General features: G+C 44.3%; 1 protein-coding gene across 4 annotated transcripts in view; it reads right to left on the bottom strand.

The window, feature by feature from the left end:
- The window catches only part of LOC130196411 (nipped-B-like protein A), a 28,722-nt gene that overhangs the window by 4,709 nt on the left and 9,694 nt on the right, over positions 1–14,319 (bottom strand). For 3 of the 4 annotated variants that reach the window (XM_056418510.1, XM_056418509.1, XM_056418511.1), the window contains 31 exons: positions 12,969–13,714; positions 11,282–11,495; positions 10,952–11,134; positions 10,545–10,718; positions 10,212–10,373; positions 9,980–10,089; positions 9,795–9,881; positions 9,309–9,537; positions 8,529–8,680; positions 8,337–8,417; positions 8,102–8,202; positions 7,748–7,877; positions 7,538–7,620; positions 6,914–7,046; positions 6,393–6,536; positions 6,195–6,281; positions 5,641–5,861; positions 5,447–5,549; positions 5,149–5,247; positions 4,828–4,974; positions 3,701–3,835; positions 3,442–3,540; positions 2,999–3,052; positions 2,793–2,901; positions 2,506–2,636; positions 1,902–2,042; positions 1,681–1,774; positions 1,289–1,443; positions 982–1,072; positions 585–758; positions 253–443 (listed from right to left, as the gene is read on the bottom strand). In XM_056418510.1, coding sequence (XP_056274485.1) covers positions 253–443; positions 585–758; positions 982–1,072; positions 1,289–1,443; positions 1,681–1,774; positions 1,902–2,042; positions 2,506–2,636; positions 2,793–2,901; positions 2,999–3,052; positions 3,442–3,540; positions 3,701–3,835; positions 4,828–4,974; positions 5,149–5,247; positions 5,447–5,549; positions 5,641–5,861; positions 6,195–6,281; positions 6,393–6,536; positions 6,914–7,046; positions 7,538–7,620; positions 7,748–7,877; positions 8,102–8,202; positions 8,337–8,417; positions 8,529–8,680; positions 9,309–9,537; positions 9,795–9,881; positions 9,980–10,089; positions 10,212–10,373; positions 10,545–10,718; positions 10,952–11,134; positions 11,282–11,495; positions 12,969–13,714 — 4,760 coding nt within the window. The remainder of the gene's footprint in view (positions 1–252; positions 444–584; positions 759–981; positions 1,073–1,288; positions 1,444–1,680; positions 1,775–1,901; positions 2,043–2,505; positions 2,637–2,792; positions 2,902–2,998; positions 3,053–3,441; positions 3,541–3,700; positions 3,836–4,827; positions 4,975–5,148; positions 5,248–5,446; positions 5,550–5,640; positions 5,862–6,194; positions 6,282–6,392; positions 6,537–6,913; positions 7,047–7,537; positions 7,621–7,747; positions 7,878–8,101; positions 8,203–8,336; positions 8,418–8,528; positions 8,681–9,308; positions 9,538–9,794; positions 9,882–9,979; positions 10,090–10,211; positions 10,374–10,544; positions 10,719–10,951; positions 11,135–11,281; positions 11,496–12,968; positions 13,715–14,319) is intronic. The other variant, XM_056418512.1, reaches the window with a different exon arrangement.

Below are 14,319 nucleotides of genomic sequence, written 5' to 3'. Positions count from 1 at the left end.
TAATTATAATAGAGAAAAATAGATCTTGGTTATTTTTAGGATTTAAGATGCTGACACAAAAACACAATCACAAACTAATGGATCAGAATACAAATATGCACATGATGACCAAACAAAGAACAATTATTGTTTGATATTAATATTATATAAAAAATATCGCCTAAATCTATGAGCCAAATTCTAACCATGTGTTATCAAAATGGGATTTCATTATTTTGGAGGCGGGGTGTTTGGACGGCTTCTGGCTCTTACCTGCACCGGATGGATGAGACCCTGGTTGAGTGTGAGCGCGATGACGTTGAGAGCAAAGTGCCGTACACTGGCCTGGGTGTGGAAGAAGACCTCCAGCACCTGCTTCAGATACAGCTGCATGATGGAGCTGCTCATCCCTGAAGAGATGTCGCCCATCTCCTTCAGATCCTCCTGTTTGGACAGTTTCTTCCCTGCAGGGACACAAATGGGATGAGTCACAACGACGTAAAAACTAAATAATGTATTAATCCCGTTGTACACCAGACTCTGTATGACAACAGAGGCTGTAACACCGGAGTGCTGAATCCAAGTAGAGCAACAGCTTCACTTACATTCTCTGTCTGCCGCCTGCATCCGCGTGTCTTCCTCCTGAAGGTACGTCTGGAGGTTTTTGAGGACCTGGATTTTGAGGTTGATTGAGGAGGCCCTGTCAGCCAGGATGCCGTTGTACAAGGTCTTCACCTCAGGCATAAACATCTGGCTGGGATGCATGATCACAAGGAAGCCTGAGGGGAGAGAATAGCAAAGAGCCACGTCATGTAGAACAAGTAAGCAACGCATCTCCATCGCCCTCATCTCCACCTGCTGGGGAATGGAGATCTGCACTCAGACACACAACATCCCACAATGCCAGTCCTTCTGAACACTAATACTCGCACTGAATACATATAAATATGGTGACCTTTACATTAGTCAAACCGAATAATATTTAAAAAACGGTGTTCTTGCCTAAGCCGATGATGGCTTTGGTCTTGACCTCCTCGTCCTCATGTTTAGTGAAGTATACCAGCAGCTCGAGAACTTTCTCCTTGATAACAACCTGAACACAACACACAAAACACATCGTTGTGAGATAGTGTAGATGTAATTATTTCTTTTGAAAAGCTGGTAGAGCAATGGCTTTCGTTTCACATCAAAGGTAATTTCCCCCAACTTTCGTTTACTTGCAGCAAAGCACCAAACTAATATTTGAACTTACTGTTGCAATAAATAGCTTTCCACAGCGTAAGTTCACAAGGTTGAAATGCAATCCTACCTTGTTTGTGCCCTTGAACTTCTCCAGGTCAAAATCAAAATGCCGGGCCAGGGCTCCCACAGTGAAGAGCGATCGCAGCAGGAAAGGCTTGTTTGCTACCAACGTGGTGCTGTTGGGATCCTCGTGATGCTGAACCTTCAGCTTGTTAAGTGCACCTGAGGAGTTACATCATACATTTGAAGTTACTTCTAGCTTGAATCATTAGTGTATCCTAATTCTTTGCGTTTTATTTACTAATTTATACAACTCCGGTATCTACGCTTTTCTAAATTAATACATTGTTGAAGTGCAAGTTATAATTTCTTTTCTTGGAATGTGTAAAAGTGACAATTTGACTGCAGACTATAAAACGGAGCCCACGAGATCAAAGTTGCTAACCGTGTACATCTCACCATAGAATCTGTTGAAGCACGCCCAGACAAACTTATAGTTGTGCGTGACTTTGTTGACAACAGCTCCAAGACAGCTCACACAGTGCTGGACCACCTGGAGGATAGGAAGGAAGACATCATCTCATCTCCATGACAACACAGATTACATCTCACAGAGCAAGCGTGGCCCTAAAATGTATCATCCAATGAGCACTTCCGAACCACAAGCTACTGCCACGCACCGTCATGCCGTATTTGATAATCAGCTTCATGAGGTCTTCTTCGATCGTGGCCAGGTAAGTTTCACTGGGGTGCTCCATCAGAGGAACCACAAGCTCCAAGATCTTTGCCACGTTGCAGATGACCATGAAGTCGTTGGCAGTCTGTCGGTTAGACGGCAGAACACGGGGTTCATACACATTTTGACCAAATTTCCATGACCAAACATTTTGTGAAATCTCGGTGTGTACATGAAAAAGTGAGCATTTGAAATGTAGTATTTAAACTAACAACGAGAATTAAAATTACAGTATTCCTTAAATGACACAAATGAATGAGATACGATCAAACTATTGTCTTGTGCGTGCAAATCCATCGGCTTGGACTGGAAATAGTGGTTCAGGCTTTCATCACATAGAAAAACATCGGCCCTCTGCTTCAACAGGTTGGACAACGTGAGACTCTTGGAGAGGAGCGAGCCCGATGCATCACGCAGCCATATTGACTAGATCGGGGGTCCTTTGTGTTAATTTCCCCACGCTGATATGAAGGATCGTTAATTACATTAAGAGCGTATATTCTAAATAATTAAGCAATAACTAGATGGATTGGGTAGAGACAACTTACGTTACACTTGGTGGTCAGGTAGGGTTGCATGGTCATGGCGTGTTTGACCATGAGCTGGGCCCTGATCTTGCTGAATAAGTACAAGGTGGTGATGCACGCCACAAGCCGTGTTGAGTTGACACCTTTGTTCTCTACAGAGGAATGGGGACGTCAATTAATACGTTATTCTACGAAATCCATCTTGTAATAGAACATTGATTAACTCAACGAGAAGTACAGACAGTGGTAAGTAAACTGCTGCATTACAGCACAGTTTAAGTTTTTGTCAAATAATAAAAATTGCAAACCCGAAAGCGTCTCCTCGTATTTGAGTATGTGTTCCACCAGATTGTCCACGAGCTGAATGCAGGCTTTCTTGGCCGGCTTGTACGACGCATCCTCTTCAGACTTGAGAAGCTAAAGTCAGAGAGACAATCGTCATGTCACTTTTTTTGGAAACTTTGACATATTCTCCAGCAGGTGACGAAGTCCTGACATACAATCCCAGACTTACATTCGAAAGAAGCTGCTCAAACCAGTCGTAGCCGGTGTCTCGACATGCCGCAACCTGAAAAGAGAGAGAATTTAAATGACTCTGGCCAAACTTCACCATCAAGCCGATCAGGTGGGTGTATGCCTCCGCCGGCCAGTCACGTTGCAGTTTAAAACCACGTCGTGATTTCATTTTTATTCATCATATTCATTCTTGAGTTATGTTTTGGGAGGTAACGTTGATCTTTGGCCACCAGATTCGAATCGATTCAACCTCGAGTCCCCGTGTACGTTTGTGACCAACTGGACAACATCTCCTCCGGTGTTCCCGAGAATGGGACGAACGTACAGACGGGACTACGGCAACACGAACCCAAAAACATAATGCCTTAAGTGTTGATACAGAGTGAAGGCGGATGAAAGAGTTGACATTATTGGATCCAGCAACCTGACTTTTAAACTTACCACATCAGTGATGTTGAGGATCTTTCTGGTCATGGTCTCTTTGTCTTGATTTAGAGTCGGAGTAAACCACAACTTCTGGAATGTCTCATTCACCAGTTTCTATAAACGGCACAAGTTCACGTGTCATTCCTTTTTGGGGATAGATTTATGACACGAGAAACGTTCATCTTAAAAGAGGCGTGATGAAAGAATGGGAGTTACATCTCACAACAATTGTGGACAGAAATAGTGGCGGTACGAAGGTGCAGCCGATCCGTACCTTGATACCTTCCTCATCATTGACCCTGCGGATCATCCTCACACACATCTCAGTAATCTTGTTGAAGGTTGGCTGCTCCAGACAGATGTCTCTGAGGATCTTGATCACCCGCTTTCTTACACTGATACCAGTGTCCTGTGCACCAAAAACTTACTTTAGAAAAATCATTCAGGCTTGGTTCTGCAAGCATCAACAATGCTCGTGTTTTCATTCATACAAACGAAACATCTGCATGGGGTGTGCTCGCACTTCGCTGACAATAGGTGGCAGTATAAGACCGTAATGAAGAGTGAACTTCCCATGAACCCTCTTGAGCATTTCCATGACAACAGGCACAACAATTTCAATGGGTTCACCTCTCAGCCGCGGAGGACAAAGAAGGAGCCCAAAGCTTGTGTGTTGTATGTTACCACGGCCAAGACGATGATCATGTTGTAATTTTACACAAGTAATAGCAGACTTGAAACATCCAGATGAGCATTTTAAGCTCATTTTAAGCATTGCTCTGCTATTTCAGAGTCCTGAATGGGATGAACTTAAAGCCCGAGTCCGGCTCGACAAAGTCTGCCATATTTTCCGCCTGAGCCCCACAACAATAACTTTAAGCTCTTCTATACATACAAGCACACACACACAACTAAGACTACAGTGTAATGCACAGGAGTAAAATGCAACACTATATAATATAGTAAAGTAATATAAGTTGGGTTGGGCCATAACAACAAACTGCCAGTTCACAGCACGATGTATAAGATCACAATAGAATAGGAGAGTGCAAAGAAAAAGTAAACGGTGTCATATGACTCTCAGCTTATGAATGGACTGTGATGTCCCCATCATGATCTGTTCTGATAAATCAGAGTTCCAACTGCAGCATCAAAAAGTCAGAATCAGAGTGTGGCGTAAACAGCACGAGACAATAGACCCACAATGTATTTTGCACATGCATATAACCATGCAGGTTGATGGGGGTGGGAGAGCATTGATCTGGCACATTAACGACATGCATACATACATTACATGATTGTAAACAAGCCAAACAAATATCATGTGTTGAGTTCATACTGGGAACGTAAGACCTGACAACGCAATAATGAGTCTCCAAAGAGTCTGACTGGGCAACGTACCAGTATCCTCTCTATGAGCATGTCATAGTACTGCTCGGTGAGTTGCGGTCTGCTCAGCACAAACTTGCCCAGCAGCTCCACAGCTGCCTCTCTCACACTGGTAGAGTTGTCCATCAAACGACCGTGGACACCACGCTGCATGTCGGACTACAGAGGGGGAAGAGTGTGTCGGTATACAGCGAGACGACAAGGAGATAACTTGCATACACAACAGAGACAGCGGTAGAATAAGAAAGTACATGTTGACTACAACAGAGATTAGGACCGTATGTGAACCGTAGGTGCTATTGGGACATTAGAGAAAACACAGCTCTAACATACCCGTGCCAGTATGCTGGGGTCCACAGCCACAACCTCAGACAGACATTTCATGGCTTTAGTTCTGACAGCAATGGCACTCTCCCCAAGGACTCGCAAGATCTGTAAAATAAATAAATAAATAAATGCACCAGCCTGATTACACAAACTGATCTTTTTCCATTCAAACAGTTGAAAAACAAACAAACCAGTGAACCCTAATATCACCTGTACCGTTTGAACAACTTTGATTTATTATCATACGTCGCTGCAGTGATTCATTCAAAAGACAGAGATACTTAAAGTAATACTCAAATCTTACCTGTGTTAAATAAATATCAAAGCTCTGGGCGAACGGCCTCATGGAGGCCAAATAACGCACAATCAGACAGGAGTCCTCATAATCCACAGTGTCAGAGTTCATTCTGGGGAGACGGGCAAAGAGGACGAATGTTACAGGATTATACAGTCAACCGACAGAGATGTAGTAACTGAAAGAAATAAAGAAATCTTTACTTCAGTGTGGCAAAATGAGCCGGCGTCGCCTTGATGATGTTGCGCAGGAACTTCTTGCGCTTCTCGGCACGCTGCAGAATGTCGCCCGTGGCCTCCATCTCCTTGGCATGTTGGGGTCCGTCCGATGAGTCGTCATCCTTGGAGTTCTGGTTCCTCATGGACTTCTCAGCTTCTGTGGTGGCGTCCCGAAACCACTGGGCAACGTAGAACTTTCTGGCAAACTAGAGGACATTGAACGTCTCAATATGATGTATTTAGAGCAATTAAATCAGAGAGAAAAATTCCATCGACACATGTCAGAGATACTGTGAGTCCGTTTTATTATGTGAGCCTTTAACGGAGATATTTATTTCTAAAGAATAAATTTGAGCAGATAGATTTGGGGCTAAGAATTGTTTTCTTTTTCGTGTATCAGTGTTTTAGTTACTGACAGAAGTAGATTTTTATTGAGGCCAGTTAATGGAATAAATTAGAAGTCAAGGTGATTCTCCGGTGTCTAAAGCTCCAACAGTGTTTGAAGTCACCACTTCACCGCCAGTCTAACGTCAACCCACCACCAGGGAGGCATCGGTCTCAGCATTCTCCTCCATGTAGTCCAGTAGGGCCTTCTGCAGCTTCTGGGTCTCGTCACTACCTTGAGACTATATAATCAGAGAGAGAGCCCATAATACATTTTTTGCTTGTTCCGCTGAACTTATCTTTGTCACTATAAGGAGACAGTGAGGACATCAAATGCGACAGTGTTCTTCTACCTCTTGCAGGATTCGATCAATTGATCTCTGGTCCATCTTGCTGGTGACGCCATCCTTCCTCAAGCGGGCAGCCACCGTGCCCAGGTAGTCCAGGGATGCCACTCTCAGAGCCATCTCCGTCTGCTTGTTACTGAACTGGTGGACCTGATGGGAGCAGGGGAAAAAAGAGTGTTACACTTTAGACCAAGATTGACTTTTACTTTAACCGTAAAAGAAAAAGAAACAATCTTATCGTTGCATTCAAGATGAATAACTTTCTATTTTAAATGCTTCCTTACATAGTATACTAGACTGAAAAATATATATAAATATATAATTATTATGTTGACATAAAATAATCAGTTATTTACACACAATGAGTTGCAACCTCCTAAGTCCAAGTCTCAGTGTTGAAAGGTTTCCTTTTTGTCAAAGGAAGGTAAATATGTCCTCTGCTCTCAATCTGGATCTTCTATTCCTGAAATCACTTTAGCACAAACAGCTGCATTTCCAGTCCAAAGAAAGCGCTCCGTCATACTAACCAGTAGTCGACCCAGCAGACTGAGCAGCAGCTCTGCTGCAGGCCACTCGGGTTTGTTTACTGTCGAGAGCAGGTCCTGGACAAAGTTCTCAAACAATGGCCGGTAATCTTCTTCTGCCTGCTTGCTGCCACATCTTGAGGAAGAGGGAAAGAAAAGAGAGAAAAGGGCCACAGAAAGAAAAATCAGAGAGAATTAATGGTAGCACATTGAAATCAGGGGCCGAGGGTCAGAAAATAAAGCAACTGGAAATTGAAAACGGTAAATTGATGCGAGGCCTAAATAGCCGTTAGACTACTTCGACCAAACATAAGGAAGTGAAACAAGTAGATCCCTGAATCGTAGGCATCTTGTGCAATACCCAGCATGCACATGGGGAAACATGCACACCATGAGGATGGTGGTGGTTTAATTCACATTTATAGTGACCAGAGGCCAGAACAAACGGTGACAGGAACACATGTGGAAAAGAAAAGGTAGTGACTCTCCAGCCTTTTTCTCGTGCGTTTGTCTTCACTGTGCTCATGTCAATAAATACTTAGGACTTTAGTACAGTGCAAGTTTACAACTATAAGCACAAAAGTATAAAGCCTATTTGAAGGCAGTACAGACTGGAGTGGTAATTACTTTTTGAGGAAGACTGAGAGGAAGTTTTGTGCTGTTCTCATTGCCGTCTCATACGAGTTGGTTATCAACACATCTTGATCCACCTAAAAAAATAAAAAAGGACAAAAAGAACTCGTGAATAAATTCTGTGTCTGAATGTGTGTCTGTATTTGTAGAAATTGTACATTGTAGCTTGGTGTGTGGTAGTTGTGTGTCCGCTTGCGCTCCTACCTTGCTCTCGTACTCGTCGAAAATGTCTTTGTCGTAGGGGAGGTGGACCACACACTGGATCAGCTGCAGCACCAGAGCCGTCACCATTTGGATGTACAATGGCTCTCCATCCTGGTCCGAGCTGTTCAGCCTGAGGACACAGGGGGCAAAGATACACAGTAAGCGACTACTATGTGGTAATATCCAGGAAGAAAATGGAATTGGTGGTGTAATAAACACACTTTTACATCAGGAAATCTTCACCTCACTGATTTTTCTGCTACATTAATGTCCAGACAATAAGAATGTGATGCTTTATCCCTGCAAATACCTCGAGGGCATAAATCAATGTCAAAGTTATCGAAAAAAATGTACCTGAAATTCCTAAGAGAGCGCTTGCTGGTGGGCAGTCTGGCCAGAGAGGTAAAAATCTCCTCCAAGATCAACTGTCGATGCTTCTCATAACGCGAGAACACCTGGAGGCAGAAAATAAGAAAGGTGGTGAGTCTCTCCCTTCAGGGTTTTGAAGTAAAGTAAAAAATAATGTCAAGAGGTTTTTAACTGCAACAAAAAAAAAACTGCAATGGAGTGTCAAGAAAAACTAACTTACTGCTGTAACTAGTTTAATGGCACACAACTGCAGCTCACTGACATTCTCCACAAAGAACGGAGTGATTCCCATAGAAGAAACCTGAAAAAGTGAATGGCATAAATCATCATCTGGCTTGCAATAAAATAGTTTGACTTGATAAACAGATGACTGCAATCTAACATCGTTTCATCAAGAGCTCTTGGTTTTTACCTGGAGGATGGTGGTGTCTGTAAGAAGCTGGATCTCCAGGAGCTCTGCGATGTTGCTGACAATGTCGCACACTTTATTGTACAACATGACAATCACGCGCTGCTTGTGCGTGGAGCACTTTGCACGCTTTGCCCTGGAGCTTAACAGGCCACCTGCATGGACACCAAGAAACCCTCGTAAATCCTTTGCAAAGTGTTTTTGATCATGAAGCCTGATGTTCAGTCAAGTGGCTCTGGCCGCTTGAGGTGAGATGCTAGAGTTGGGGACAGCTGTAATGTCCTCAACAGGTCATACCGTGTGTGCTTAAGGTATAAACTGCCATGCAGGAGGAGTATAGCAGCAGTTATCGTATAGTTTTGTGAACAAAAGTGATGGAAGATATTGATCAGCCACATTCAAAAGCTTTCACTCCAGAGCACAGGTGTCAAACACAAGGCCCGCGGGCCGAATCCGGCCCACCGCGTCATTGTATGAGACCCTGACGGCTTGAAAGAGAAAAATATCCCGTGCTTTTATTTTGAAAGTTTAAAATTAAATGGATTTATGGTCAAATATTAGAGAAGAATTCGTAAGTACAATATTTCTACTCTCATATAACAATAATCAAATGCAAAGAGAGTTGTTTACCAATATGTTCGGCAGTAGTTTATACGTTTCATCTACAACCCTTTGAAGGCAGCCATGATGCTCAGGTGAACATGAGTTTGACACCCCTGCTCCAGAGGCTCCGTCGCATATGCAAATTTGAAAGAAACAGAGCATTTGTGTCTTCATCCTCACCTCCATGGTCCACCCTGTAGACGGGGTCGTATTGTGGATACAGTGTGTTCTGGAGATGGAACTTGGTGTATTGCAGCACCCTCTCGATGACGTCTTCGATGTAGACGGCCTTCGGCATGTGCCCGGAGGTCATGATGTGCAGAGCTGTCAGACAGGCGTCCGCTGACTGCGTGACTCTCTCCATTATCAGGTCTCGCCAAAGTTTCTCCTCATCTTCCGCATCGTGGTCCTGAGGTTGGAAACAAAGAGTAACATGAATGCGTTTTACAGAAATAAACTACTCTCCAATGTTTTTTTTAATATATATAAAGATTGTTTGCAGCATTTTAACAAATTAATTTGCAGTTATTAATTAATAACTGCAGGCGGTTAGTATTTTTCAACATAAACAATGTATGGGTTTCAGAATATCATAAAATTCTAAAGTTAGATAAACACCACTCCAAAGTATATTCAACAGAGAGGAGGGGGAGGGAGGGCACCCACATGGCTCATCATGGTGGAGAGCTTGGACCCATCCAGGATATTCTTTTCTAGTATGTTCAGCAGTTTCACCAGCTTCTCGGACGGGATCTACAACAACAGAGACAGTTATTTAGACCTCCAACTGAAACAGCGCCACACACAACAGTCCACCTCTCGTGATAGTGGTTAACTACTATACACAGTACCCTGCTGGAGATGCCCATGGCCTTTATCTTGGCGGACTCGCTGCCCAGTTCACTCAGTTGGTGTTTGCCAAGCAGAAATTCTTGAGGTATCTCATCATCATCTTGCGCTGCTGGAAAACACAAAACCAAAGCGGAACAAAACACTATGAGGTTTCTGCATTTGGATTTTCAAAGAGACAGTCAGCCCTCTCAACAGATAATCCTTTAGAAGTCCCGCAGTGGGCACATTTACCAATGGCAGTGAAATCCAGATCCTCCAGATTCTCCAGTATGTTGTCAATACTGTTCAAGAACCTCTTGAATGTGGACGAGTCCATCAGCTCTTCCTGGGTGAGCTTGGGTTCATATGCTTTCCGTTTCTTCTGCTTCTCCTTTATCTTCATTTTTCTGGCAACTGAGCAGAAGATATTTCATTTAATTTTGTGTGCTTCTTGTTGTCGTTTTTTATTGTGTGTGCTAGACACCAAACACTCTGTCAACAAGTGCATTATTTGAAATCAATGTCATACACACAAATAAAAAGATCATAATTGGATATGGGGTGAAAGGTGACTTTAATACAGACTTTCAGTCATGCTGGGTGGCGGCGAGTGTTCATCGGAGGAGTCTCGGTAGCGGCTCCCTGAGCCTCGTCGGCTGTCCCGGTTCCCACTTTTCCGATGTTCCCCTGAACCCCGTCGGTCTCTTTCTTCCACGTCCCAGGACCTGTCTTTGTCTCTGCGCTGGCGCTTCTTTGCAGCTGTAGAGATTGGGCATAAAGTAATCAGGCCCTAAGATCTAAAAGAAAAAAATATACCAAAGTACACTAACCCTTTACAATGTATTGGTATTAAAATATTAAAGTAATTATATGAAGAAATGTTGAGCTCATTTAGGTTAATTAAATTTTAAGAAGTTTTCCCAAAGCAAACGATCAAACCTTGAGAAAAGACTCGCGGCGAGAACTGACGAACAGCAAATCATTTTACTCACACTCTCCATTTGCGTCGTAGTCTTCATCCGAGCTGACCTCAGCATATTTGGGCTTCTCATTTACAGTGCTTCGTTTCCTCTTGTTCACCTTGACCCTTTCACACAGGGGCATGGTTGACTCAATCTCGGCCAGCAACTCTGGTGGCAGCTCCTTCAGAACATCCGGGTCCATACCCCCTGAAGCTTTGGCAAATCACATTAAAAGTCATTTAAAAAGGGAGTTCTGTTTTCTTGTTTAAAATTATGGCAAAATAAAAATGGACACAGAGAGGACACATGCTGTGAAGTTAGAGCAAAACCACTTGCAGTTACTCAGCTTCTTGTCTTTACCTTTACTGGACCTCACTGAAGAGATCCGGTTCTTTCCAGACTTGCTGTGTCTGATGATCCTCTGGATCTGGTCCACGGACAGCTTTTTCAGAACCACTACAGGCTTGGGCCTTTTCTCAAAGTCCTGCACCAAACCGAGCCTCTCCAGTTTAACCTTGGGCTGTCCCCACATCTGACTTTCGTTTGGCCCACTGTCGTCCTTATCACGTTTGATCTGCAGGAAAAAAAAAGGAGTCAGCCCGTGTCAAGTTTAGGGTTAAAAATACACACTTAAACAATTTGGACAGAAAAGTATGAGCTTTGTTTTGAGAAAAAAATTATAATCACGTCAGATAATAAAATGTACAAAATAGAACAAAGTGGTTGACATGAGATACGTGATATTGATGTTCGGTTCCAGTATAGGTTTGATACCAAAGAACAATTCCCTGTTTTCCTAACATAATGTCCATGTCTTAAATGGGATGAGTAATGGTCAATCAGACATGGGACATCGTCATCAATGCAGTGCCAAGGCAGCAACGTCCCCAGGCCACAAGAGATTTTGTTTTTAAAGGTTTTCCCTCGTACAATATCCAATCATTCCTACCTGGCTGAAAGAAATTAATTTGTAAATGGCGAGAATGTGCCAATGTATATATATTTCATAAATAAAGAGATTAAGACATTCTGTTTCATCAGCAAATTGATTCATCAGCACACTGTAGTTGATTTTTAGAATCCATCTCTATGCTGAACATTGTTCATTTGTAGATACATTTCTCAGACTATGACTCAATCCCACCAAGCCTTAACTCACGAGCCAATGCTAAACACTGCTTCCCATCGCAAACGCTACCAGTGACTGACATGCATCGTAAATTAAGTCAAAGCACTGCCGAGGCTTACGGAGAAGAACAGAACAGCGTGCAGCTCTAACGAGACGACTCAGATCAATACTGGGATCCCGTTTCATCTTCCTGACCAAGTGGCCTCATGACCGATCGGTTTGAACTATGTCTCTATCCTTCAGCAGCTGCATGGCGACTCTTAACCCGTTACACCGCTCTCCGTGAGCATGACGATCATTGTCGGTGTGCCGTGTGGGCGACCACCAGCCAATTGGGAGTGTAACAGTAACATGAATCCACTGGCAGCGTGGTCTTGTTTGCTCGGGCTCCCGAACGGTGGCTGCTAGAAGGAACGATGGTTGTTTGTTGCTTGACACAGCTGATCCTTTCTCGTAGCGTTAAAGAAGCTATTGTATGCAACCACACAAAAACTATCAGATTTTTTAAATGTGCATGTGTGCATGTGGCTGGGGCTTGCATCTCTCAACACTGCATTGACAGGAGATGTGAGGAGGGATGAAACAAATAGAAGCTCGATTGTAAAGAGGAAACAGGCTCTTTTTTTTTTTTACTCAGAAACATGAGAAACAGAATTGGAGCAAATCTGAAAAAGGGACTTGCTTTTGTTTACACATCGGGCTAACAATTTAATAAACTCTTCTACTTCAGGCAGAGAGTTAGGTGCGGGTTCATTAATTTCCTGTTTTTTTCCCCGAGGAATAAACAAAAGGCTTACAAATGAGACAACAAAGATGTAAACGAAAGTGAACGGCGGCGTTTTGTTGTGAGATTGCAGGCAGTGAAAGTTGAATGATTGGAAGGTGGGTAGACATTTGGCTTGGGTCAGCCCAGATCACCTTAGGGATCTGGAAGTTCTTCAGCGCGCCACTATGCCCTCCAAGGAGCTGAGCAGGGAAACAATCTGGAAGTTTAGCACCAGAGGCAGAGGCCGCCGGTTTGGAACCATCATGCCGACTGCCGCTCCGACCCGGCTCCCCAGTGGAAGGAGCCCGGTACCTATCTCTGTCACTTCGACAGCGCGAGTCAGGGGAGCGTCGGTCTCGGCCGCCTGTCTCGCTTCGATGCCTCCTATCTTTGTCAGCTTCTCGGTCCCTGTCTCGTCCGTGATCGCCTCGGTTCGAGGACTTTGGCATCTCTCCCCGTCTGTCAGAGGACTTCTCGTCGTGTCGGTGCTGTGATGACTCCCGACCGTCTCTCCTGCTGTCATGTTGATCGACCCTGTTCTTGATGACTTCGGGTCGCCCATCTGGTTTCAACCGCAACGCCGTGTCAGAACCCTCCACTGCAGCCGGCCCACTAGCTGGTTCTTCAGGCCAGCGTTGGGCCTCAAGGGCTGGCATAGGGGCGGCCAGACAGGGGTCGAGCTGGCCATCAGCTCGGCCAGCCTGCTGGAGGTCGATGCTCACCATGAGGGGAGGGCGGCTGGCACCGTTCCCAGCTGCGGTGGCCTCTTGCGGGGTCAGTTTGCCAGCATTGCCCCCTCCTGTTGATCCACTGCCTGGGGCACCTGTGGGGCCACCTGGTCCCCCTGCGCCTGGCTCCAGGGGAAAGGAGTCCTGTTTTCTCTTCTTCAGTGGCTTGTCTGGAAAGTGGAACGAGATGAAGATAAACCAAACTTGCAAAACCTCTGAAGTTATTCACAACCATTTGTTCAGCATGTATTAGGGATGCACCGATCTGATCGGCGCCGATCCATATCGGCCGATATTCCCATTATCGGTTTTGATCGGCGTTCTCAAAACGGCCGATCAAACTTGGCCGATCAGATGACATAAAATCTGCGAGAACTATCAGACGTTTCAATCGCAGCGCATCGCAACGGAGACGATGCGCCCGGCAGAGTGAGAGGTCCACGAGGGGATCCTCACCACCGAGCGGCGTCCCCGTCCCCCGAGTTGAATCACTGGGTCGACTCAGCCGACTCTCACATGTCTGAGGCTCTGAGCCCCTACAGACTGATGTTCACGGTAAACGCATTCGATCGGGAGCGCGCGAGGGTTTTGATAAAGTTAGCGGAAGGATTTACGTGACAACATCCGGTTTTGCAAAGTTAACGGAAAGAACCACGTGAAACAACATCCGTTTTTCAAAATAAGATGTCGACAAATCATACACTAAATAACATATAAAAGTAAACAATGAACTGATTTTGTATCTTTATAGATCGTTTCTGAGATTTAGCTTAAA

Source organism: Pseudoliparis swirei, chromosome 7, assembly GCF_029220125.1.
Source record: "Pseudoliparis swirei isolate HS2019 ecotype Mariana Trench chromosome 7, NWPU_hadal_v1, whole genome shotgun sequence".
Lineage (NCBI taxonomy): Eukaryota > Metazoa > Chordata > Actinopteri > Perciformes > Liparidae > Pseudoliparis > Pseudoliparis swirei.
Note: the sequence above shows the minus strand (reverse complement) of the source record. Positions and strands in the feature narration are given on the sequence as shown.